General features: G+C 42.1%; 2 protein-coding genes across 7 annotated transcripts in view; one reads left to right on the top strand and one right to left on the bottom strand.

Moving 5' to 3' along the window:
* The window catches only part of RABEP1 (rabaptin, RAB GTPase binding effector protein 1), a 79,532-nt gene extending 71,435 nt beyond the window's left edge, over positions 1-8,097 (top strand). For all 4 annotated transcript variants that reach the window (XM_077836506.1, XM_077836504.1, XM_077836507.1 and 1 more), the window contains 3 exons: positions 801-899; positions 1,627-1,743; positions 7,483-8,097. In XM_077836506.1, the coding sequence (XP_077692632.1) occupies positions 801-899; positions 1,627-1,743; positions 7,483-7,584 (318 nt within the window). In that variant the 3' untranslated portion in view covers positions 7,585-8,097. The remainder of the gene's footprint in view (positions 1-800; positions 900-1,626; positions 1,744-7,482) is intronic.
* Positions 8,098-11,126: 3,029 nt separating this feature from the next.
* On the bottom strand, positions 11,127-26,730 carry NUP88 (nucleoporin 88). Of its 3 annotated transcripts, XM_077836508.1 has the most exons (17): positions 26,483-26,730; positions 25,069-25,238; positions 23,505-23,630; positions 23,213-23,299; positions 21,408-21,584; positions 19,989-20,175; positions 19,180-19,330; positions 17,839-17,937; positions 17,575-17,665; positions 16,691-16,792; positions 14,944-15,102; positions 14,554-14,679; positions 13,998-14,063; positions 13,617-13,697; positions 12,989-13,115; positions 12,618-12,736; positions 11,127-11,370 (listed from the first exon to the last, which is right to left on the bottom strand). In XM_077836508.1, exons 1-17 carry the CDS (start codon positions 26,717-26,719, stop codon positions 11,307-11,309), a joined length of 2,169 nt encoding a protein of 722 aa, XP_077692634.1. In that variant the 5' UTR covers positions 26,720-26,730; the 3' UTR covers positions 11,127-11,306. The 3 variants fall into 3 exon arrangements, 1 of the variants encoding a protein (XP_077692634.1); XR_013348249.1 differs by lacking the exons at positions 11,127-11,370; positions 12,618-12,736; positions 12,989-13,115 and having other exon boundaries at positions 13,618-13,697; positions 13,998-14,207; XR_013348250.1 differs by lacking the exons at positions 11,127-11,370; positions 12,618-12,736; positions 12,989-13,115 and having other exon boundaries at positions 13,618-13,697; positions 13,998-14,207; positions 14,554-14,647.
* Positions 26,731-26,778: the final 48 nt, after the last annotated feature.

The raw sequence follows: 26,778 nt of genomic DNA, 5'->3' as shown, positions 1-26,778 counted from the left end.
GTTTGAAGATCATTTAAGAATTTTGCAGACTTAAATGTGGAAAATTTAACCTGATAAAATGGGCAGGAAGGAGAATCCCAACAAGGTGATTCATTCTCACTGTTCTAGAGTCTCTGTGTCAGTATCAGTCCCTCTCATGTGAGAGAAAATAAGCTGACTTTCCTTGCTGGCTCTGCTTAGTTGTTACTAATCAAAATATGTATTTTGTAAAATGACTCTGAATGAGGATATTATCTGACAAGTCACTCATGTCTAGGGAGGTACAAGCAGGATAGTTGGGAATTATTGAACCACATTGAGGCCTTCATGTCCCTGTAGCTGTGAAATAGTAGAGAATTTACTTCCTTCCATAAAAAGGAAGGAGTGCTTATTCTGTGTAGGAGAGTTTTCTGGCCACAGTGTACTTTGCCAGATTGTTGCAAGTTGAGAACTTGTATGCTTCTGGATTTTGAGGAGCAGCACTATCATTTAAAAGAAACAAATAAGTAGATGTTTGGCACTCTGAAGGACAGAATTATAATATGGGCAACAGTGTAAGTGTTTTGTAACCTTAACAGAGGCTCTCCTAATGCTTAAAATCGTATGTACTTTCTATACTAATCTTAATAAGTTAAATGTTGTTTGCTACAGGCATTTCCTTCCAGTTTCAGAAAAGAAAGGGGTGATGGCATGTTTACCTGGGAGTTTCTCTACAAAGGCAGTTACACTGACCTTTCTATGTAAGGTTTTGAATGCCAGACACCTGTGGAAAAAGAAAATTTTAGAGGCTTTCAGGTAATTGATTTTCTCTGATTTCACAGTTGGAGTGCACCTTGCAGGAAAAACAGCAGCAGCTGGAGAGTCTTCAGGAAATGAAAAACACTCTTGAAGAACAGCTAAAGAAGGAGACCACTGCAAAGGTAACTGTTATGTTGGTGGCTCTGTATGAAAGTAAGTTTTGAATTTGTACAGACACTTGTGTTTTGTCAAGCATAGTGTTCTGAAAGCTCACACTTCTGGTCAAAATGGGTATTGCTAACAGTAAAGGATGAAACAGAAAGGGAAAGAGTGGATCTCAGGAGATGTCCTGAGTGTGCAAGTCTCCCTAGGGAAGTTGTTGAAAGCTCTATTCCCAGTCATTTTAAAACTGGATTAACCAGTCTGGGTCCCCTGAGACTCTGAATATTTGACATTTCAGTGTTTACTGTAAGGAACAGTACTACACTGGCAGAGGAATGAATTAATTGTGGTCTGATTTCTATACCACCTTGATCAAAACCCCAACAGAAAATATAGTAATCTAGTTGTGAGAGAATCATGACCCTCCATCTACTGTCTGATTTCACCATCAGAAACTTGAAATTTTACTTGGAGACATGTGGAAATAAGGTGGTATGGAAGGGTTTTTTCGTACATTAATGAATTAATTGTCACCGTCCTCATACTCTTGGAAACTGGGTATTAAACCTTTTTTTCAGATAGGGAAACCTGAGGCATGGAGAGGGTAAATGGCTGGTCCAACTTCAGGCAGAAAGACTGTGGAATATACCCAGATCACCTGATTCTCAGACCCATACTTAATCAGAAGGTCCATCCATGCCCCTTTTGTATATAGTTTAAGCACATCAATAACTTGTCTCTTTCCAGACTAACCTTGAACAGTTGATGTTTGAAGAAAAGAACAAAGCTCAGCGACTGCAGACTGAATTAGATGTCAGTGAGCAAGTACAGAGAGACTTTGTAAAGCTTTCTCAGACCCTTCAGGTAAGAGATGTGTAATCCATCTGTCCCAAGTGTTGCATTTGTTCATGCCCATATGTATTCTGTCACCCTTGTAATTGAGGTGCGGAGCGACATAAAAACTGGGACTATAAACCAACTGATAGTATTGTGAGCAGTAAAGAATTATTAGTCTAAGCCAGGAATCCAGCTTGTTTTAGACACTAGCTGAGCTCTTAGTTAGCCTGGATCTGACTGCCAAGATGTAGTGCCAATCTTTAAAAAAGGGAAGAAGGAGGATCCTGGGAACTACAGGCCAGTCAGCCTCACCTCAGTCCCTGGAAAAATCATGGAGCAGGTCCTCAAAGAATCAATCCTGAAGCACTTACATGAGAGGAAAGTGATCAGGAACAGTTAGCATGGATTCACCAAGGGAAGGTCATGCCTGACTAATCTAATCGCCTTCTGTGATGAGATTACTGGTTCTGTGGATGAAGGGAAAGCAGTGGATGTATTGTTTCTTGACTTTAGCAAAGCTTTTGACACGGTCTCCCACAGTATTCTTGTCAGCAAGTTAAAGAAGTATGGGCTGGATGAATGCACTATAAGGTGGGTAGAAAGTTGGCTAGATTGTTGGGCTCAACGGGTAGTGATCAATGGCTCCATGTCTAGTTGGCAGCCGGTGTCAAGTGGAGTGCCCCAGGGGTCGGTCCTGGGGCCGGTTTTGTTCAATATCTTCATAAATGATCTGGAGGATGGTGTGGATTGCACTCTCAGCAAATTTGCGGCTGATACTAAACTGGGAGGAGTGGTAGATACGCTGGAGGGCAGGGATAGGATACAGAGGGACCTAGACAAATTGGAGGATTGGGCCAAAAGAAACCTGATGAGGTTCAATAAGGGTAAGTGCAGGGTCCTGCACTTAGGACGGAAGAACCCAATGCACAGCTACAGACTAGGGACCGAATGGCTAGGCAGCAGTTCTGCGGAAAAGGACCTAGGGGTGACAGTGGACGAGAAGCTGGATATGAGTCAGCGGTGTGCCCTTGTTGCCAAGAAGGCCAATGGCATTTTGGGATGTATAAGTAAGGGCATAGCGAGCAGATCGAGGGACGTGATCGTCGCCCTCTATTCGACATTGGTGAGGCCTCATCTGGAGTACTGTGTCCAGATTTGGGCCCCACATTACAAGAAGGATGTGGAGAAATTGGAGAGAGTCCAGTGAAGGGCAACAAAAATGATTAGGGGTCTGGAACACGACTTATGAGGAGAGGCTGAGGGAACTGGGATTGTTTAGTCTGCAGAAGAGAAGAATGAGGGGGGATTTGATAGCTGCTTTCAACTACCTGAGAGGTGGTTCCAGAGAGGATGGTTCTAGACTATTCTCAGTGGTAGAAGAGGACAGGACAAGGAGTAATGGTCTCAAGTTGCAGTGGGGGAGGATTAGGTTGGCTATTAGGAAAAACTTTTTCACTAGGAGGGTGGTGAAACACTGGAATGCGTTACCTAGGGAGGTGGTAGAATCTCCTTCCTTAGAAGTTTTTAAGGTCAGGCTTGACAAAGCCCTGGCTGGGATGATTTAGTTGGGGATTGGTCCTGCTTTGAGCAGGGGGTTGGACTAGATGACCTCCAGAAGTCATAGAATCATAGAATATCAGGGTTGGAAGGGACCTCTGGAGGTCATTTAGTCCAACCCCCTGCTCAAAGCAGGACCAATCCCCAACTAAATCATCCCAGCCAGGGCTTTGTCAAGCCTGACCTTAAAAACCTCTAAGGAAGGAGATTCCGCCACTTCCCAGCAGCCAGTAGGGAGTTATTGCATTAAATGGAGTTGTACAGAACTACATAAATAGTAGCTCCATGTTTCCCTAACATTGCAGAGACCACCTCATGATTTTCCCTCAGTGTATAATTTAGTCATAGTGATTCATCATGATGTAAATATTCAAGTGCAATGTCAGGAATTTGCATAACCACTCCTGGGCTGTTTATTTGCTGCTTTTTAAGCTATAGCACATGATAGATTGTTATCCCTATCACTGAATCATGTGTTTGATCCTAAAAGGAAGAAGCTATAGTTGAGCTCAGGAAATCACAAGTTAGCAGAAGAAAGAGATTTTAATACTTACGGATTTTTGGGTAATCTTTCATGCAATGGAGCATGGTTCAGTTTGCATTGCAGTTTCTTATCCATCCAGCCAGATCTCTCATCAGGGGTTTACTAAGGTTCAGTCCTGTATCCTTTAACTTCATGTACCAACTGTTCCGTAAAGAGTCACTTACAATTTATAAAGTTTTATTTTTAAGTCACGTTTCCTAGTTTAGCTAGTAAACAAAATCAAGAATCTTTGAGCGCCCAATAAAAGAACTCAGCATGTTGCTTGCTGGAGGTGGTCCCCATGGATGGGCAGAGTGGGTTGTTAACACTTTCTCCTACTTGTTTCTGTAGGACTAGGCAGTACAAATATGAGACAACTAAGCTAACATTCTCTGTAAAACTGCTTTTTACTTGCTGTCGTCCTTTTACAAATCCTTGCACTGCTTTGAAAATGCATCGGCTCAATTTCCATAGTGAAAATTTACACAGTTCTTGTTTCAAAATATTCATGTAGCTCCAAAGAGCTACAGTAAAAAGTAGTCGCTGTTACTATGTCATTTGCCACTGTCTTCCTGATTCCAGCTTTGTTTGTATGGTTATGTTTGTCACAGGCTTCTGCCTGTGTTTCCTGTGGCTGGACTGTCCTTGTTATGTCACTCCAGTCCCACAGCTATTCGCCTCTTCTGTAGGAATAAGCGTGCCCACTCTGACATACTGAACGATTGGTAGAATAACTAGTCAGTGTTTTATGTGCTGGCTCCACTGTGTGTAATACAAGCCCTGCTGTATAATGTATGAGGATTTTAGTTTCTCCTTGATAGTTGGCAAGAGTTATTTCCTTTCCTCTCCTTGCCGCTGCGGGGTCTGGATGCACTTCTTTTTTCTGTGGACTGATGAGTTCGATACAAGCTCTGGAGAAAACAGGCCATGTCAGTGGTTGATTATTGTATATCTAAATCAACTAGCCACTAGTTGTTAGGAGTTCCTGATGCTAAGAACCATCATCCTGATGCTAAGTCCTCTTGATGCCAGGTAGCCCTGGATCCAAATTCCAGGGAGTAATTTGATACGCAGAAAACATATTAAATACTTACTACAGATTGTCAAGGCAGGGATCTAATAGATGTCTTTACATATTTACATAAGTAAAACAAATTAATTATTTAATAGCTCATTAGTTACACTAGCTTGGAATCACAAGGCCTAGTCTAAAGACAAGAAGAAACCTTATTCAATGAATGAACATGTTTATTGATTTAATTAATAAATAATAGGGGTTAGTTATCTGCTTGCTTTACACTCAATTAGAAGGCTTACAGCTGCTGCCATAAATTAATTTCCCTATTGTCGCTCTACATAAGAATGGCCATACTGGGTCAGACCAAAGGTCCATCTAGCCCAGTATCCTGTTATGCAAAAAGTTTTGTTTTGTTTTAAAGAATTAGGCAGGCACAGACAATACTGAAGGGGGTTTATTCACGGTACCGGGAAGACTGACAAGCAGCTTCAAAAATATGGTGCCATAGTGGCCAGTTATATACATTCTTTTATTAATTTACAAATATCTAGTGGGCTGTGAAGGGAGAGTTAGCATTGTTCTAAAAGCTGAGTTACTGGTTGGGCATTAACCATATAAGCTAAGCTATCAAAAATGACGTCGCTGCTTTTTAGCAGTTTCTGTCTTTTTTGCTAGCTAAATTTTAACTCCTTCCTAACACTGTCTTCCGACAGTGGCCAATGCCAGGTGCCCCAGAGGGAATTGAACAGAACAGGTAATCATCAAGTGACCCATTCCCAGCTTTTGGCAAACAGAGACTAGGGACACCATCCCTGCCCATCCTGGCTAATAGGTTCATCAATGGCTATCTTGCATGAATTTATCTAGTTCTTTTTTGAATCCTGTTATAATCTTGCCTTCACAACATCCTCTGGCAAGGAGTTCCACAGGTTGACTGTGCATTGTGTGAAAAAATACTTTTTTGTTTGTTTTAAACCTGCTGCCTATTAATGTCATTTGGGTGACCCCTAGTTCTTGTGTTACAAGGAGTAAATAACACTTATTTACTTTCTCTACCCCGGTCATGATTTTATAGACCTCTGTCATATCCCCTCTGAGTTGTCTTTTTTCCAAGCTGAAAAGTCCCAGTCTTATTTATCTCTCCTCATATGGAAGCCATTCCATACCCCTAATAATTTTTGTTGCCCTTTTGTGAACCTTTTCTGATTCCAATATATCTTTTTTGAGATATGGTGACCACATCTGCGTGCAGTATTCAAGATGTGGGCATACCATGGATTTATATAGAGGCAATGGGATATTTTCTGTCTTATTATCTATCCCTTTCTTAATGATTCCCAACATTCTGTTCACTTTTTTGACTGCACATTAAGTGGATGATTTCAGAGAACTATCCATAATGACTCCAAGATCTCTTTCTTGAGTGGTAACAGCTAATTTAGACCCCATCATTTTATATGTACAGTTGGGATTATGTTTTCCAGGGTGCATTACTTTGCATTTATCAACATTGAATTTCATCTGCCATTTTGTTGCCCAGTCACCCAGTTTTGAGAGATCCTTTTGTAGCTCTTTGCAGTCTGCCTGGGACTTAACTATCTTGAGTAGTTTTGTATCATCTGCAAATTTTGTCATTCACCGTTTACCTCTTTTTCCAGAGCTAAACTGGCATAACCTCGTAGCATAGACTCAAAGTACAACAGCAGAAGGGGTTTTTCCATTGCTTTAGGAACTTCTCCTCCCCAAGCAACAGTAGCTAGGTCAGAAACTTGGCTTTTCCACATGTCTAGCTCTTAGCAGAGTTCTCGTCTTTGATTTCCTACACCTAAATGGGCAATCTGTATTTTATTTTCCTGTGGATTGACAGGATTTAAACAAGATTAGATCCCTACTGCCACTACTCAGTTTTTCCCCAGAAATATTTACCTTGTTTAAACACTGGAATTGTCAATCGTTTTGTGAATTGCATCAAGATGTGTATCAAATATAGAACATGCTGATGTTTGGAGTAATTCTGTAAGTTCAATGTAGACGAGAGCTCCTTTGCCATGTTTTGATGTCCTGGGCATCTTTACCAGTCATTCAAAGTATTGCACTTGCATGGTTAACATTTAATGGGGGATGGAGGTATGTGAATCGGCTCAGTGAAGAAATAAAGTTCCACACATAAGGAAACAGTTGAATGGTAAAGTAACTGTACATGCTTTTGCCCCTTTTTCACTTGATCTTGAATGAACATACTTGAACCCTCTCTTCAGGCATGCATGGCATAAAAAAGCACTACTGGGTAATAGTGAATATCCTAAGGGAAGAACTCTAAAACCATGGCAGAAATGGGAGAGGAAACCATTTCAGATTCTCTGTAGGGGTTGGCATCAACTAATGCCATCACTGACTAGAGGCTTACAAACTAACTGGCATGGGCTTTCCAGAGATAGCAACCAAGTCCGTTACTGTTGACTGAATTAGACCCTTGACAGACCACAGAGCAGGCCCACTGTTTCTCAGTGGAGAGTACAGTCCCACTGTTTCATGTGCAGAAGTGGGCAGTGTGGATATGCTGACATAGCATGTCGGAACAGATAGCGTCCACACTAATACCGAATCTTCCGGTTTGAGAAGTATTGAACGCATTTTACGAGCTCATTGTATTCATTGCTTTTTGTAGGTGCAGTTGGAACGGATCCGGCAGGCAGATTCCTTGGAGAGAATCCGTGCAATCCTGAATGACACAAAACTGACAGACATTAATCAGCTTCCTGAAACATGACACCCTGATGGGCAGGGCTCCAAGGCTGCCTTCGGGGCTTTTAACTCCTCTTTATAGCAACATTAATTATTTAACTCTAACTGAAAGAGCAGATGATGACAGAGGGGCGCAATGACTGAGTTTGTTTCTAGAGGGGAGAAGGTTTTGCACAGGGCAGGAAGAGAGAACCAGGGAGCCTTGCAGTGTAGAAGAGCATTTTCTAATGGGAACACTAATGGGTGCAGTGGTGTTTTCCATGGTAAGTGGAAACAGTCCTTTACATTCTGAAAAATATTTTTTTTTCCTTTTGGCCAACTTCTTAACCTAATATATAGAGATCTGGAATATTCCCCCCAAATACTGTGATCAAAGTAGCTGCTGGAAATCCTGTTGTCCCTCAAAACACATTGAAGAGCAAAGTGATTGAAGTTTTTCTGTTTTGAATAGTCAGTAACAGTATTCAGCTAGCAGACAGCCTGAGGTGTAGTGTGCTGTATGAATATTTTATATTAAAATATGAATTTATTAGCAGGACACTGGATATTGATCTTCTTTCCTAACTCAGTGCTTTTTTTTAAACTTTTAGTTTTTGTTGAACAATCTGAATGCTGTTGAAATGTGATGGATATGAGTGAGCTGTGCGTCTCAGGAGCGGATCAGTAAAGAAGGGACTGCAAAGTAAAATTCTGGGGTTAAAGAAATGCACTATTTAAAACCTCTTCTTCACAGGTTTCATTTAAAAAATGGAACCATAACTGATCCTTTCTCAATTTTAGAACGGAGGTGTTGCTAGTCCTATATTTGTGTTAAGATTGTTAACAAAACTCTGTGTACCATTTAAGCAACATATAGGGCATTTGCACATCATCTCTGCTGGGGTGAACGTCACTCTGTGTGAACTAGCTTTTACCCAGTGTAAATTGTAGTTGAAAAAGATGATTCTGAATTAAGGAAAAATTCAAAGTCTCTCACATGCCACATGTAGGGTGGGTTAATAGTACATGCAACACGCATCAGTCTGTATCGCATAGCACAAAAGCAGCCTGAACTGCGTGATGCTGCAGGTTTTGTTCAAGTGCAGTGCATCTCAAATATGGTGTCCAGATATTGCTTAAAACAGAGGCAAATAACTCAAATCCTACTCTGACCCTTAACTACACACTAAGGTAACACTATGCAACGAGACTGTGATGTTCTACACGGGTGCTAGGTTTGGGTTTCTTGTCATACAAAACAGTATTATAACATGACTTTAAAAAAAAAAAAAAAAGAATTCCATGCAGGAGATCAGATGATGATGGCTCATCTGCCACTGTACTACTAAGTGTTGCAAATTCTGAACATTTGGACTGGCCCCTGCGATAACTGAACTAGCTCTAACCTTTGAGAGGAATGGACGTTGTCAGTTGATCAGTGTTTCAGCCTTTACTAAGGAAAAGGTTAGTAGGAATATACTTCCTGAATATTAACATTGCGCATCCACCGTTCTTAAGTGGGCATATACACTATATTGTGTGTACACACTTGAAACCTTGGGCCTGTGTTTGGCAGCAGGAGTCACAGGAAAAGCAACAGTTTCTATCCCCTTAAATTAGCTAACCTTCTACAATGCAGTGGTGGTGGTGTGGGTCCCAAGATAAAGGTGGGGTGAGGTAATTTTCGTTTTATTGAACCAACGTCTGTGTGTTGGTGAGAGCTTGTTTCCACGAAAAGATATTACCTCACCCACCTTATGTTGCTGATGTTCTACTGGTGCTTAAACCTGGTAGCAGTGCTTTAAGGAGGGCAGCTCTTTTATGTGAACTGGAATAAATAGAACATTAAATTCTTTGTAGCACCTAGTAGCCTGGCACAAAAATAATTAACTTTTGAGGTGAGGTTGCTAGGCTGCATATCCCAAACTGGAAGAAAGCAAGGAAATAATCATTCAACATCTTTTCTGCACTGAGTCACTTCCTCTTCTCAGCCTCAACTCTGCTCATTGTTTTCACTGAAATGGCTTTCATGTACTGTATTTCATGTAGCTGTGATGCCTTGCTGCAGTCTTCAGGACAAGTGAGTGGGTGAGCGGTCATAAAACTAATATAGAAATTACAGAATGGAAACTTGCATGTTGGTGTACTAAATTTTTATAGCCTGGAAAGGTGGCTGCATGTAGAACTAGGATGAGAGTAGGGGTACACAGGCTCTGGAAGGGGAACTAAATGATTAATCTTTGCTTTTACAGAGTGTATTGTGATTCAGTTCAGCAACCTCACTTCAGGTTTTTGTGTTTCACAGACAGCTATGAATACTGATGTATTATTTTCCAGTCTCACTTTGCTACTCCATGTTCCCTTTCCCTACCTTGATCTTCTTTCAGACTATTAGGTACCAGTGTTTAAAGGTAGAGTGTAGTATGGGCATGGGCTCCTTACTGCACACTCTGCCTCTCACCCTATGTGCAGGATAGAGTGAGTCCAAAAACAAAAGGCTTCTAGCTTTTGTCAAATGGCAAAGATGAAGTGGTTGACTGCAGTTCCAACAACTAAGCTTAGAGAACTAGACTGTCAAAAAACGGAGGCCCTATAGCTGAGCTGCTGTTAGACTGTGGGGATAGTGCTGGTTTAGCCAGAAGAACCCAAAGGTGTGAGAAAAGTAAGACACTAAAATTTCTTCAGGAAAAGTCAAACACAGAAAACTCAGGTGCCCTCTGGAGAGCTGTCTGCCAAAGGTGGGGACTGAATTCACAATACAAAGCATCATCATTTTGGCATGAGTACCACTGTATCAGGAAAATTATCCCTCTATTATAGAAGCTCCTGGAATCAATTTGATGTGAGGGTGGTTAGTTTTACTGTTCTAGCTAACATGCAACCTAGTACACAGCAAAAAAATGTAATTTAGAAAATGGACTGTTCAGTGTAGACTGTAAAATGAAAAATATTCAGTGAGTTTCATAAACTATTCCTAATACTTGTGTAGTCTTAATCTGTGCAGCTAGAATGTTTTTTGCAGCATGTCTAGTACCCTCCTTTCCTTAAAGGCTTTATTTTGGCACTTCTGCATGTGCCCTTGTCAAGTAGTGCAGTACTACTTCTTAAACCTTAGCTTGACCATGTCACTTTTAGCAGAAGCAGGGCAGAAGTCAAGCATCCATAGTCAGTCCCTTGAAGTCTTCCTGAAGTAGACATACAACTGGCCTCTCCATTCTCTTTTGATAAAGGCAAACTGAGTGTTTGGAAGTGAATACTGCATTTCAGTGGTATCCTGTGCAATTGTGGATGTAGAATTCTGCTGTCTACAGAATTCAAATGTAACCATTTGTTAACTGTATTGAAGGTGTGTCCTTATGAAGAAAGTGTTCCAAATTAAACAAAAGCTGCTGAAGTGTGTGCGCTTTTCTGGTGTTTCTAATCTGCTTTCTGCCAGAGGGGGCCTTAGAGCTTTCCTTCCTGAAGTAAAAATCCCCTTCCTAAATCTTGCTTTTTTTCCCTATCCTGATTCACACATTGGATAGCTGTAAGCTTAAAATGTTTAGTTCCCTTCTCCTTATGGAGACAAACTGAGCTTGTAAAAGGGTCTTTTCTTATCAAAAAAGTGTTTTATTCAATATTGAGCCTTTACAAAATATGAAATAAAAAGCATATTGTGCACTACAAACAGTTGTTACTGATAAATAGATGTGGATTGTGTATTCTTCCCCCTTAAAATATTCCTTGCTGCCAATGTCAAAAGCATTTCAGCCCTTCTAGTGTGGGGACTTAGAAGTTCACATGGCTTCTGATGTCATTGATCTGTTTTACCATTTCCCTTATGTGTTCTCCCCTGCAAGAAAGTAGACATGAATTGAATTGTACAATGCTGTAATTCTGAGGGGGTGGATGTGACAGGTCCTGCCTTGGTTGGAAGATACTAAAAGCCATTCTTTGCTGAAAGAGGGAGGTAGTATTAAAGGTAAGGCTTTCAAAGTGCTTTAAAAAGCTCATACTGAAAGTAATTCTTCTTGAACTATTTAGCTGGCTAGCATCTCATAAAAGCTGTTGGTTAAGTGTGAGGCCAGCCGTATCTCATACATCACTGTTTGGCTTCATAGGCTCCATTTTATGCCCCTGATGACAACCGTAAAATTATCCAGTAGGGTTGCTGTGCAAGATGGAATAGAATCCAGCTTTACTAAGTCTTAGGTGCATGGGCTCCACAACTACACGTACATACTGAAATTGCCTAGGGAACACTATTCCTTGGTTTAAGAAAACAAGTTTTCCAGAGTCTAAACTCTTTACAATTGACCTAGTATGTTTAAATGACACAGCAGCAGTGCTCCAATAAAAATGCAACTTGAGGGAAAGTTCAATGAAGACTTTCCAAGTTTCACCACTCAACGATGACATCACACCCATGAATTTGTCCATTACCTGCTCAGCTTTCTAAGCTGCACCAAGTCTTTAGATTTACCCGTAGTTAGTTGACTAGCTGAGGGTCTCTCTCTACGTGCCTGCAGCTCCTAGAGACAAACCTGAGGTACCCGCCCAGCGAAGCCACCACCACATTGGCGCAGGCTAGCCACTAGAGTATGTACCCAGGCTCCAGAAAGGCTCATACAGCCCCAACTGTCACTGTTCAGGTATGTCTACACAAGCTGCAATCACACCCTGAGACTGCTGTAGTGACAAAATGACTTAGGGTAACTAAGGCTCCCAGCAGGATAGAAGTTTTCAGGGAAAGGGGGAAGCAGCTGAACCCTCAGGCTGGCATGAACTCTTCCCACATGCTCCAGTCTTTTTAGATAAATAGTGCTCTCTCTAACGTAAGCTCAGACCCATCTATTTCTGGTCAAATCTTCAAGGTTTCTACAGAATAAAACAACATAAGTTAGCAGCTATTTGTAATAAAGCAGCTCCCAGCTTTGAAGATAAACCCTTAAATATCAGTATATCTACCCTAAAGGACTCTTAATGGCACTGTTTGGAGTTTAAACTTGTGATAGACCGCTTTCAATGATGGGGAGTTAAATACACTCACAAAATCAACCCAAAGCACAAGGAGCCCAGATTGGAAAAAAGTTAACTTACTCTTCTTTCAGAACTGTCTGGATGCACTTGCTCTGGTAGGCACTGAGGGTTATGGTAGGTTTTCGTGGATTGATCCCCTTTTCCATCTTTCTCTGCTGATAATCCTTTTTCATTTTCACCTAAAAGTAGCATGAATAATGGACTCCTTAGAAACCTTATGAAACATTCAAGAGTTCACTGTTTCATTGCATATGATAGAGAATAGGAATTGAGCAGCAGCAGACCAAGTGTATCCTAAAAGCACGTACAATACATTGACAATTTGCCCATAACTGCAGAAAACATGATTCATCCTGTCCCTGCATGCTTCCTTCCTGCCACATTTTCCTCTCCACTCTCTATCTTCAATTTCAGTGCCACCTCATGCTTACCTGTTTGATAGCATTTCCTAAGTGCTGCAGTTGATCATGTATTGCCTGTAACTCTTTCTTCATGTCTCTCTCGCTATCTGACAGAACTGGAAGCTGAGAGTGAAAACTGCGAAGCACTTTCTTCATCCTTTATACACAAAAAAAGAGTGAAAGGTAACTTTAAAACTTCTGTACATCACCATTTATGTACTAGGCTGTTTACTATTTGTAACTGCTGTCCCCCCCCCCCCCACTGTGAAGAATTCTTTTGGGATGTCCCCTATGTTTTGCATTTCTTAGATACTTAATATCCAGTTTCTCCTTCCTGCGAGAAGGATGTAATCTTTCTACAAGTCAGTTATTCTCTGCTGCTGGAGGCTTCTTCTGTGCCCCCTTGAACCATTAACATTGCTGAACTTCACCAGCAGAAGGTGTGGCCATAACACTAAAAGGTTCATTACTGGATTTGAAACTCACAATACACAGCCAAATACATTGGGCCTCTTTTGGTTACATTGACTTTGCAGGTACTGTGGAAAAGCCAAACTGACAATTCTTTCCCCATCCCCCCCCGCCCCCCGTGGCAGTGTTCTGAACCTCAGTAGCATCCAGCACTGATGAGGAAAAAGGCATCGGTCTCTGTGCTCACCTATTCATAATATCGTCTTGTTTTTCTTTAGCTTCCTCATACTTCTCAGCCAAGCGCTCGGCCATTTCTCGCAGGCTGTTCCTTTACACAAGTCAGAAACATTCAAAATTACGGGAAAAAAACATTCCACGTACTTGTTTGAAAAGGGGCTAGTGAAGCTTTGAAGAGCTGGGCTGGATGTTAAACCTGTGACCCAGTCTAACTCTTCTGTGGGGTCTCTACAACAGTGCAGGTGTCTAAATGTGGTTAGTCCCACTAAAAACCTAATCAGCCCACTGGTTAAAACTTTTCTGAACCATTTAATTCCTATACACATGAAAGCAATTAACATTTCATGATTTAGTTAAAACTGACGGAGCCAATTAAACAGGTCCAACTCACCTTTCCTCTTGACAGTACTGAAGATCTTCCAGTTGTTTATTTTTCTGTGCCCTCAGCAATTTCACTCTAAAATGATAGTTGAGTCAGAGGCCAGTCCATTCACAAGGGAATGTAATGATTAATGGTCTCCAGAGACACGTAGAACAAAAAAGCCAACAAAACTTGGACACTCTGGAGAGTTGAAAGTAGGTTAGAAGAGAAGGGATGCCTCTAAAGAGGAAGAGAGTTCAAAGGGACAAGGAAGAGTTATTCATTGTAATTTCTCATTTTTAGTACTTGTGGCAAAGCTGTTACCATGGTAAAGGTCTCTGTAGATCCCCAGGCATGGAGGCAGGTTGATTCTGTACAACAACATCCATTTGGCTAGTAGGTTTCAAGTACTTAGAGCAGGGCTCCCCCCCTAATGCTTCCTTTCAATATTTCCTTGCACCTACCATCTTCTGTAAAAGTACAAGCATTATGCTGACATTTGTGTGGTACTCCTGTCCTGTAACTTGAATCTATCACTTCTGGAATACAAGCTTAAATGTGCCACATGTTTGTGAAGCCATGTTACCTTTGCTGGATCTCCTCTTTTGCCAGATCCTGTTTCAGAATATATTCTTCTCTGAACACTTGTGTGGCTCTGCTTAGAAGCTGAAGACATTCCTCTGGGGGAGGAGATGCATCTTTGTCAGCACACCTTAAAACACACAGAACAAGCTATTTGTGTACATGCAATCCCACTAACAAGTGTTTTTTAAAAGGTAGATTCTCTGCTAACCAGGGAAGTCCTCTCAGAAGTCTGTTTGGGGTGGGAGGCACTAGCAATAGCAAACTGAAGTCTATGGCAACCCTCCCCCCATATCAGTGTCCCAAGACACAGATAAAAAGTTCTAGGGTGCACATTCCTTCTATAATGTAGTCTCCTCCCTCCTTTCGAGTCCCATAGAAAAAAGTCTCATACTTCAAAAGCAATGGGTTAGCAGAGCTGCGCTGCAGGATGCTTCGGATATGCTTCTCAAATGAATGCTGTGATTTAGCTAGGATACGGAGAGGTGAGACCGTAATTTCAGTGTCCTCTCTGGTACACAGGAGCGGAGGGGATGCCGGATGGACTGTCGTTCTGCCAAAACAACACGCACATCTAAGTGATACCTAATGACACAGAACTTTGCTTACAGTATATTTTTCTTTAAAATATCAATGGAATTTAAAAATTCTTAAATGACATCAGTTTGAGACACATTAGGGAAAACCCTCTATCTACTGGGGTATTAACAGAACTGCTATGAACCATGGCCTGTGCACCACTCATTAGCAGAGCACCAGATCCAAAGGGTCTGATGGGAACAATCATGGAATTGTTTCAACTCTATGGCTATGGCAATTCCAACTGAAGTCAAACATGGCAGAGTGAAAACCTAAAATGGTACTTGTATCTACACAGGGCCAGAGACAGCAGGCTGCCAGACTGTCATTTAAATCACAGCCAGGATTATCTTTGATTGCTATACAGTACTTGGATATCCCAGTGAAAAACACTTTAGAAAAACGTAAATGAGAAAGTCCTCATGGAACTAGCTCTTCTTTTCAAAGCAGAATATTAGTTTGGTATTTGAACAAGATCTGGACACAAACTACCAAACCAAAAAAAATATTCTCTAAGAATAATTTAGCTTGAGCCACTTTATTTTTCCCTTATGTTTAAAGAAACAATACCAAAATCCCCACACTTTGACAGTGATTTTGAGGACTTCTATTCTCTCCTTCATGCACACACAACCCCGGTAGACTTCACAAACCCAGTGGAGAGATTAAGCCCCTAAATGCAGTCTGACAATTGCATATACTGCCTCAAATGTATTTAGCTCCGGGATGTTGCCGGCCCTAATGTTTGAAACGCACTTTGAAATCATCAGGTGGAAAGTACCATGAAAAAGAATTATAGCAGTATTTCAAGAATCTTTTGCTAATGCTTCTTGGCCCAACACAAAGAGTGATTCTATGGTGTCCTAAGCATTGCAGGAGTTCTACGTTTATTACATTACTCCTCAAAATGCCCCATAAAACTTCATCGATTGGACCATTTCTGGATGAGCTGGCATTTTCTTACCATAAGAGTTATTTAAAAAGAAATAAGCTGTCAAGCTCAAATCTATTTTACAAGCACTGTCGTCACCTGCAGTCACCTGGTAACAAGGTGGCACAGTTAAAATGTGCAGCTTTGGTCACTAAAAAAATTAATCCTGCAAAAAAAATGGAAAAGTGGATCCCCACCCAACATTGATGCCTGGTCCAGTGATAAGGCTGCCTTCACAGCTAACAAACCACTGGCATTCTGCAGAAGGGGAATGCCTGAAAAATTAAAAGCAATTTGGGCTGATTTTAGAGGTCTATGATTAATGCAGACCATGAAGACAGATATGTTGCTTCCCTTCCTTTCTGTCTATCCTAACCCGCCCTTACTTACTTTGTATATTATAACACTTGTACTTTGGTATATTTGTTGTATTTGGAACAAATTAAAAATAATAAATATGAGAAAGAAGAGCAGAAGTCAGAGTTAAACTGGCAAGAGGAACAGAAAACAAGTCTTGAGACACTGAAGCAGTAACTGATAAGCATTTGTAAGAATGCTTCCAGAACACAGGTTAACTAAAGACAAGGGAAAAGCACGAATTTTAAACCAATTAAGTAAGAAAACTACATACAGAAGAGGCCTCGTGATACATTCATAGGTGCTGGTGATGCAGATCATTGTGGGCCCTAAGATGTCAGAGACTATCCAAAATCCTCTAATTGGAGCAGGTTGCCTGGGGAAATAAATAGATAATTCAAAACACCTTTTGTCAGTGCAGTAAGAATATATCCAGAAAGTTGTATCCATCTACATCCATCAACTTGGAGGCCAAATGTTTCACTGAATTAGGACATCTTTCTTAAATAAGGTGCACAAAATACTTTTACAGCTAAAGCACACTTGCACTCTCTCAGATAAGCATCTTATAAGTAATCACCATTTTCTCATGCAAATTATATAAGATATTAGCCTTCCGCTGACTATGAAATAAAACCAGCTTGTGGACTCATCCAAATACATGACATCGCATAATTGGCTCTTTACCCAACAGGTAATATCTTGCACCAGATTAGGGATGCTTTGCTGGCTTGAAATTAGTTATTTTCATTGGCTGCGTCTGAGCTTTAACATTCCATAAAAACACTGTGATGGAGAGTCTAAAAGCAGTATGTGTTTTAGTGTTCAGGTATGATAGAAAGTCCCATTAAATCCCTAAGTCTTGCACTAGGGCAGCTAATGTTGGTGACAATCTCACAAATTTTGTTGGTTGGATGGGTGGGGTTCAGACACTACCAAACTGGGAATTTCAAGCTTAATTCTATATTAGAATGCATTTGGGGTAAACACTCAACCCTAAGATACCAACTCTTGGTACTCGGAGTTTAATCATTTGTGATTATTTGGATTCTGTCAGCTCAGCCAACAAATTAGTTTATTCAGGAGGAATCTTGAGAGTTAATACACATAACAGAACATTTATTCACTCAAGGGAAATGGAGGACATTCGGTTCCTACCTGCATGGCAATGGCTTTGTACAAAGAATATGTTCCACAAAGCACTTCTGTTCTGCTCCAAGTTCTTGTAAACTGTCCTTGTCTTCCTCATCTACAAAGACAGGAGATTGTTTCAAATGCATTATGTTCAAGATTCTTGAAATTACAAACCACTTTTTCGGGGGAGGTCTACACATTCTCAGATACCAGTTACCTTCCACAGAAGGAAGTAGCCTGATAAACGAAAACACTTCCCCTCATGTGGAAGACCATTTCACTACTCACCTGACCCAAGGAATTTGTGAAGTTTGTGGAGCCACGTTAGTCCAACACTGTGCACACCAGCTTCGTGTATACAGTGATATCTAGAGGGACATTTAGGATCTGAAAATTAAGCCGTATATATGATTAGAACAAAACAAAAAAAACGACAAAATCATTCCTGTACGTCTATATTCAACTAGTGCTGAAGGTTCAGCACTCGACTCAGATTGGCCCTTCATCTATTTTGTATTAATGCTTACACTGCAAGAGCTACCCAGTCCCCTTTTCCTGCACTCAGTCCAACCAGTTGAATCGGTGACCTTTTTTTTCGTAATTACAGTTTCATTTATAAACAGATCATAAAGGGATAATAAAATAATAGGTGTTCTAAGCATGTTACAGATATGCTTAGTAGAGGTTACAGGTAATTTTAAGACAAATATTGACCTATTGGACTTTATAACAATCATTGCTTAACCCTTTATAAACAATGTATGGAATCTTAGTGCAACCCGTGCCAGTTTACTCCTAACTTTATTAAACAAATAAAGCCTGGCTATACTTTATACCCACCCAATTTTCAAGTTCTCAGCTATATAACATAAGCCTTGCAGTTTGTCATTTGTCCTCACGCTTTAGCAGCACACACGCTGCAAGTGTGCAGAAATGCATTTGCACCCTGTAGTTATATATTTAGTAGCAGAAGGCTTTAAACTCACACTCAGCACAACCTGCACTAAAGAGGAAGGAAACATTAGATAACTTCACCCCACCCTTTTTAATGGTAGTCATCAGAAGAACAACAACAAGTGCAAAGACGTCTTTGGTCCATCAATGGCTATTACCCAAGATGGTCAGGGACGCAATGCCATGCTGTGGGTATCCCTAAACATCGAACTGCCAGAAGCTGGGACTGGATGACAGGGGATAGATCACTCAGAATTGTCCTGTTCATTTCCTCTGAAGCATCTGGCACTGGCTACCAAAAGGATACTGGACTAGATGGGTCATTGGTCTGACCCAGTATGGCCTTTCTTATGTTCTTTTTAAGTCTAAAGAGCTGCAACTCCTACCTCTGGGGCTATGTAGAGACAGCAGGTACTGAATGCTTAGACTCATTTAAAAAGCAATTTCAGCAGCATCATTGTGTTCTCATGAGACTTCCTTTTTAAAATTAGCAATAAAAAATTTTTTTTAAAAAGTTCTGAATCCTGTTAACAGATGAGGTAGCTTCAACAGACTCCAAGGAACTGTTTTCAAAACACTGCTCTGAGTACAGCGATAAGGTCTACATTACCTAATATATCAAATTTTGAAAAAATGAATTAAAACAGCAATAGTATTGATTAATTGCACCCTTACCTCTGTACAATTTAATTGGGCAAGAGAAGTCAGATTCTAAAGGCTCTTCCTCTTCTCCTGATGCCAGTTTCAGTGCAAGTTCCAATTCAACACATTCAAACACATACAGAGAAGGAATGAGGTCAGATCTTGGGTCCCAAGACTTTTCTGACTGTAAAAAGTATTCGAATGCATCTGTAAAACATCTTTCTAGCAAAAATACCATTATAATAGCAAGAAGAAGAAAATGTTACTTAGCATGGGAAGGGTCTTTCCAGCATTTAAATAAAACACATCCTTGTTTCCTGAATGGCAGCCCCTAGCAGTCACTTCTTACAGCCTGCAGGGAGGTGCTGAAGAGGCTTTCCAGAGCAGCTGCTCTTTTCATAAATCAAGCAGTGGGTGGTCCCTGCCTAATCCCCCTGAATTTATGATACTCTTCTATCTTTAGTGTCATCTATCATGCCTCTGCAGCTAGTGATGTCAGCTTCTCATCAGAGTTAATAATTTTAAAAGGAGATATTTTTAAAAGACACTCGCCACATTTCTGAGAAAACAAATAAGCATCAAGCTGTAGTTTGGTTTATTTAAACCGAAGATTCAGACTAAACATTCATGTTGGCCCCTTGCTAATCAGACCAACATTTAGGCTAAAATAATACCTAATGATTCTATTTTAACTTTAATGTTGGTCTGATTAGCAAGGGGCCGACACGAACATTTCTTTTGAATGTTTCCATCCAGGAAATGAGGATGTGGGACAGAAAGATGGACAGAGAACACCACAGGAACAAGTGACATGAGAGAGGTCCTAGGAAACACCACCCTACCGTTTGCTCATCATCCTCTTCTCCCTCCAGTACCACACAGTGATAAAGCATTCCTGACTCGGTGGCAATCACCAAGATGTTGGGAACACAGGGCAGGCACAGAACAGCACAAGCATCGTAGCCATAGTTATCTTCAGCTGTGGGGTGCATGGGCAATGGGCCCAACAGCTTGCCAAGTTTTCCAGTGCTGCAATGAAGAAATGAGGAAGTGCTTACTGGAAGACTAAGGCCCAAAGTTTCCAAAATTGTCTCCAGTAATCCCCTGCGAAAGAATGAAAGCCAAGGACAACAGCTAGGGGAACACATACGTTTACTAGTTTTTCTTCCTCAAGTTTGGCAACCTGAAATCCAATCTAATGAAAATTAAAGGTCCTGGGCTACATGCACTGCATGGTGCTCTCACACAAAGGAATGAATCTTAGTAATAGTCTTTTATTGTCTCAGACTAACAAACTTATCAGCCAAAGGAGTCAACAAACAGTGCCACACCCCTTTACGAAGGGCTGTACAACGCGCTTAAAGAGACAAGCTTATTTTTTATGAACAAATGTCAATATCTAAGAATTTATTTTTCAGTGTTTCATTTTTTTATTGTAATGCTCTCAGGTTGGGTTATGAAAAGGACTAGGCAGCTTCACTTTTGTTTATAGGCAGTTTCTCACCAATTTTGATTTATTTCTCACGCACTATGAAGATGTGTGCTGCAGTGTTTGCAACCTAAATATAAGAAATATTTTTTAATTTTAATTGCATATCTAATTAAATCTAGATTGCAATTTTTAAGTGTCCTTTCTATTGGTCTTAAAGGTGCATATCCCTTTCATATAACCTAACTCAGCATCTCTCAACCTATCATTTGATTGGAATCCTATTCTAGCACCTTCCTAATGAGACCCAGGCTGCAAGTCCCTAAGATCTCAAAAGGGGTTTGGTTATTTGAAGCACAGCCTCACTCTGAGTTATGGGAGCTCCTGCTTGTCACACACGAGGAGCCAAAAACCTCAAGAGTCAATATGGTACCTTTAGAACAGCTGATTTTTAACAAAACTCTAGTTTTCCACCCAAATTTGATCGGAGAGCGTCCCTTTTAAGTACTGTGACACACAAGTGGGTTACCAGTAGTGGGGATTGAAGCCAGGACCTCTGGATCTAAAACAATGAGCCTCTACTACCTGAGCTCAAGCCAGGTCTATTAGCTTAAAGACTAAAGACTGAAAGCTCTATATGGTCCAACCATTAGAGTGGCACAAAGACTGGGTTACAATATAAAAAGATGGAATTCAATAAGCATCTGCTCCTGAATCCGGCACAAATCTTGATATAAAATATAGATCAATCTGCACAGAGATGAAACACACGCATAAGTGCTACATGAATCATATTTTAAACAAAATTGGTCATTGTACTTTAAGTCCCTACCTTTGTAAGAGGCTAATATATGTGAGAAAGGTCTCCCCATTTTCATACAATATGTATAGTGGATATGCCAATACTTCTTCTCTCCCTCGCTGCCCAGCTATGTTCTTTGGAACAGATACCAGAGGCCCAAAATCAAATGCCACTGCAGTCTCTCCTAGTGATGCTGTGTATGCTCTCCTGGGGAAGGAAGAGAGACAGACCAAAAATTACAGTTAGTGATGACTGACTGCACACAATTATTGGCCTCATTTCAAGTAGCATTTACTGTTACTGTCAAGGTTCCTTCCCCACTCTGATCTCTGGGGTACAGATGTGGGGACCTGCATGCAAGACCCCCAATCTTATTTTTACCAGCTTAGGTTAAAAACTTTCCCAAGACACAAATTCCACCTTGTCCTTGAACAGTACGCTGCCACCACCAAGTGATTTAGACAAAGAATGAGGGAAAGGACTACTTGGAGTTCCTGTTCCCCCAGAATATCCCCCCAAGCCCTTACACCCCCTTTCCTGGGGAGGCTTGAGAATAATATCCTAACCAATTGGTTACAAAAAGTGAACACAGACCCAAACCCCTGGATCTTTGGACACCGAAAAAAAAAAATCAGTTCTCAAAAGAAGAATTTTATTTAAAAAAAAAGAAAAAGTAAAAATCCCCTCTGTAAAATCAGGTTGGAAGATAATGTTACAGGGTAACAAAAGATGCACAAAACACAGAGGAATCCCGTCTTGCCTTAGCATCAAAGTTACAACAAAACAGGGATAAACCTCCCTCCAGCAAAGGGAAAATTCACAAGTTGAGAAAACAAAGATAAACTAATACGCCTTGCTTGGCTGTACTTACAATTTCTGTAATATGAGAGACTGGTTCAGAATGGTTTGGAGGACATGGATTGATGTCCGGTCCCCCTTAGTCCCAAGAGCGAACGAACACAGAAACAAAGAACCCAAAACAAAGCCTTCCCCCGCCCCCCCCAGATTTGAAAGTATCTTTTGTCCCCATTGGTTCCTTTGGCCAGGTGCCAACCAGGTTATTTGAGCTTCTTAACCCCTTACCGGTAAAGAGGAATTTTAGGCTACCCTTATGGTTATGACTGTTACATTAAATAAATGTGATTAAGATTTTACAGTTATGGATCGGTCCTTTAGCCAACAGTATTTTCTGCAATAGAAATCTAAAGACGGGTACTGCCCCTCTCTTCAATTAAATGCATATGCTAGAGTCTCATTTCCGGGCTCCAGGGACTCTGACTCACGGGCTGTTTCAAAAGAACACTGCATATGGCATCTTCCCTCCCACCTCCACTGAGCCTACTGATTTCTTACTCCATTTCTGAAACTCAGCTACCAGCCAGCCCAAATATGTGGCACTCAGAGAGGTGAGGATGTAGTGGTATTTTCAGTGCAATATATTAAGCCATGGCTTGGCTGTTGGAGAGCAACAAGTTTCTCCATTTCAACTAGGTCAGACACAAGATAGGAAGGTAAGCTCCACCTATTACATTCTCTTCCCAGAAGCCCCTTTTTAACCTTTGTTTAAGACCTTATATTAACTTTAAAATATTTTGCTTTTGTTGCTCCCTCTAAAATGGTGAGGTGGGGAAAAAACAAGTTCAGCTACTTTACTGGGAAGAGGAAATAAAAAACAAGCTATGGAAAAGAAGGAAATAAGATTCCCCCTGTGAATTTATCACAACACTTTACACCATCTTTTCTCCAATCACTTTTCCATCTCTACAAAAACACATTTGGTACATCAGCAAGTTTATCCTGTTGAGAGCATTTCAAAATCTAAAAACTGCACAAACCCTTTATTGAGCATTAAACTCTCCTCCTCAGCATCTGAAAGAGCAATCACCTTCACAGGTGTCTGTGGCACCTTCAGACTGTAAATCCTAGAAGAACAATGAATACTTTCATTAAGTCATTAACTTCATACATGACGAGTCAGTACATCAGTAGTTACCATCCTGAACTTTTCTATACTATTTTTATGTTGTAATTCCACTAATAAGCATACTTACACATAAGACAACATAGTAAACAACTAGTTCTTGTACTAGAAAAAACATTCAGAAGAACAAACAGAAATAGGTTTACCTTATAGTGTTATCTGAAGTCAACAGCACTACATGAGGTTCTAATGTCTCACTGGGATACCAGGCCACATGTTTTAGGGTCAGGGATGTCAAACTAGTGAAGAACCTTTCAGCAACAGGAATGGTGCTACAAAAACAAATTTACACCGTTATAAAAGGCACACCATCAAAACAAACTGCTTTTATCTTATAAGCATTTATAACCATCACCATAGACAGATGTTTTAATCCTGACTAAAATATGTGTTAGCATAAAGAATGGTTCTCTCCCTATCCATTCAAGTAACTAATGAGTGGACGAAACAAGTGCGTTAACCCTTGAAATCATCTATTAGATGTACTTGTCAGAGTGCTGCTTCTATTCTAACAGATGTTTGGACCCATATATCTATCACACCTATTTATAAATCAGGAACAGAATAGTTTCATTGTATGATCACTTCCACAAGTGTTTGAAGGGATATGCAACAACTCAAAAATCCTAAATTATTGTGGTCATGTTACCATGGCCACAAAATGCAGGCATAAACAATGACATGTTTAACCCAAACAGATGAGAAGAATCAGCAGCCTGAAGCAACACAATGTGTCAGCTATACAGCAGCAATGGTAGAGCTGGATCCCAGAGACTGAGCCTTTGTGGCCTGGGGTCAAAACATCCCACGTTGCATGACACTGCTTTTTACACTGTAAATACAAATACATGGAAGACTTATGATCCCCCTTTCAAACACAGTTTTCCCGTTGCTAATTTGGTACAAGTAAAAGGTGCTATTCTATTTCACTTATTCAGGTTGAAGTTCTCCATTTACACACAAAATAATTAACATGTGAAGCAGTAAGGCACGCTAACGTTCCTGAGCCAAAGGAAGCAGCACTAAGGAGGTCAAGTCTCCCTGTCTATTCAGTCCTTAGACTCTTCCAAGACTGCCAACAAAAGTGATGAGGATAGGATGATAGTTCAAGTGATAGAAATTCCAAGTCACAAAAAAAAAAAAAAAAAAAAAAAAACTTTCCCCTGGGGCAGGTTATCCCATAACTACCTCCCCACAGGGTTTCTTGTGCCTCTCCTTAAAGGATCTATTATTGGACACTATCAGAGACAGGGCAGTAAACTAACTGGACCACTGCCTATATTCTCATGCAATGCGAATATTTTGACCATTAGGAATGAGGATGAGAAACCTATTCTATCACACCGTTTCTCCGGTATCCCAATTTGCCTGTGACGCACACTGACGATTTGAAAATTGTGTCTTAGAAGGTCCTCTGTGACAATGCTCATTGAATTTGTGGAGGCTCTTAGCCCCATAATCCCAACTAGCTTTTGACTCAGCTGAGAGCACGTACTGTACCTCTCTCAGACCAAGGTCTCTTATCAGACCAAGGTACTCTGCTCCTTATATATGAAACTCTTCTTTCATATTTTCTGCTCTGTATCTTACACTCAGCACATATGTTATATCTTTTTGCACAATTTTATTTGATTGGAAAAGATCAGAGGCTCACACATGAAGAGTGTCAAAACAGAATGTGGTTAAACGTCTGACTGAAATATAACCTACCTACAATTAACTGTTGGTTTTCCACCTTCAAATTCTGAGTTCTTTCCCCAGCGCTTAGGCAATTCCAGTACCATCAGCCCTTTAATGCCTATGAGCGCCACATGATGCTGGGTGGGACTTAACAGGGTTTCATAGACCTCAAAAAGGGGTGGATTTATGCAGACCAGGGTCTGAAATTTAAAAAGTTTCAGTAAAACACTAATACTAATAAATAGGTTCTTAAAAAGTACTAAATAGTCATGACAGGTTTCAGAGTAGCAGCCGTGTTAGTCTGTATTTGCAAAAAGAAAAGGAGTACTAGTGGCACCTTAGAGACTAACCAATTTATTTGAGCATAAGCTTTCATAGCTAGGTGCCACTAGTACTCCTTTTCTTTTTGTAAATAGTCATGAGTTAACATTATATTAATTATTTTGGAAACATTCACTGACTTGTAAACAGATGGGACGGGACAAGACAGGGAGGGGCCACCCCCCTCAGTTCCGGCCCAGCCCCCCTAGCTCCACACACCTCAGACCCACATTTCCCACACCACCTGGTACTGGCCCAGCCCCCCAGGCTCCATGCCCCTCAGACACCCCACACCACCCGGTACCCAACCCAGCCCCTGCACTCCTCAGACACCCCCCAAACACACTGCCTCCGCGGATCCTGCCCAGACCTCCTGGCTCCGCGCCCCTCAGTCCCCCCAGTACCTGGTACCGGCCCAGCCCCCCTGGCTCCGCGCCCCTCAGACCCCCTCCCCTCCAGTACCTGGTACCGGCCCAGCCCCCCTGGCTCCACGCCCCTCAGACCCCCTCCCCCCCAGTACCTGGTACCGGCCCAGCCCCCCTGGCTCTGCGCCCCTCAGACTCCCCAGTACCTGGTACCGGCCCAGCCCGCCTAGCTCTGCGCCCCTCAGACCCCCTTCCCCCCAGTACCTGGTACCAGCCCAGCCCGCCTAGCTCCGCGCCCCTCAGACCTCCTCCCCCACAGTACCTGGTACCAGCCCAGCCCGCCTAGCTCTGCACCCCTCAGACCTCCTCCCCCCCAGTACCTGGTACCAGCCCAGCCCGCCTAGCTCCGCGCCCCTCAGACCTCCTCCCCCACAGTACCTGGTACCAGCCCAGCCCGCCTAGCTCTGCGCCCCTCAGACTCCCCAGTACCTGGTACCGGCCCAGCCCCCCTGGCTCCGCGCCCCTCAGACTCCCCAGTACCTGGTACCGGCCCAGCCCCCCTGGCTCCGCGCCCCTCAGACTCCCCAGTACCTGGTACCGGCCCAGCCCCCCTGGCTCCGCGCCCCTCAGACTCCCCAGTACCTGGTACCGGCCCAGCCCCCCTGGCTCCGCGCCCCCCAGACCCCCTCCCCCCCAGTACCTAGTACCGGCCCAGCCCCCCGGCTCCGCGCCCCTCTGACCCTCTCCCCCCCAAGTACCTGGTACCGGCCCAGCCCCTCGGGCTCCGCGCCGCTCAGGCCCCGCAGGCTGAGGGTGCAGAAGGCGCCGAGCTCCGCGTCCCACAGGAACAGGTCCGCGTCCAGCCCGAAGATCAGGCTGCGGGTCGGGCCGGGCGGGCTGGGTCTCTCCGCGCTCTGCTCCCGCAGCCGGCACAGCACGGCATGGTGCGGCAGCGCCGCCCGCCACTCGTCCGCCGGCTCCCCCTCGGCCGCCATCGCCGCCACCCCGGAACGGCGCCGCCCTCCGCCAGCCAATCGCCGGGCAGGGGCCGGCT

The sequence above is a fragment of the Eretmochelys imbricata genome, chromosome 17, assembly GCF_965152235.1.
Source record: "Eretmochelys imbricata isolate rEreImb1 chromosome 17, rEreImb1.hap1, whole genome shotgun sequence".
NCBI classification, from domain to species: Eukaryota; Metazoa; Chordata; order Testudines; family Cheloniidae; genus Eretmochelys; species Eretmochelys imbricata.
This window is presented reverse-complemented; position numbering and strand designations above follow the sequence as displayed.

What these genes read in the sequence shown, in the direction of transcription:
- NUP88 (XM_077836508.1), bottom strand. Translation starts at nt 26,719, where the DNA reads ATGGCGGCCGAGGGGGAGCCGGCGGACGAGTGGCGGGCGGCGCTGCCG. An exon ending in ACAAAGCCATTGCCATGCAG is followed by an intron (nt 16,793 to 17,574) that starts GTAGGAACCGAA and finishes TTATTTCCCCAG; the next exon opens with GCAACCTGCTCCAATTAGAG. An exon ending in TGTATCACGAGGCCTCTTCT is followed by an intron (nt 15,103 to 16,690) that starts GTATGTAGTTTT and finishes TTGTTTTGGCAG; the next exon opens with AACGACAGTCCATCCGGCAT.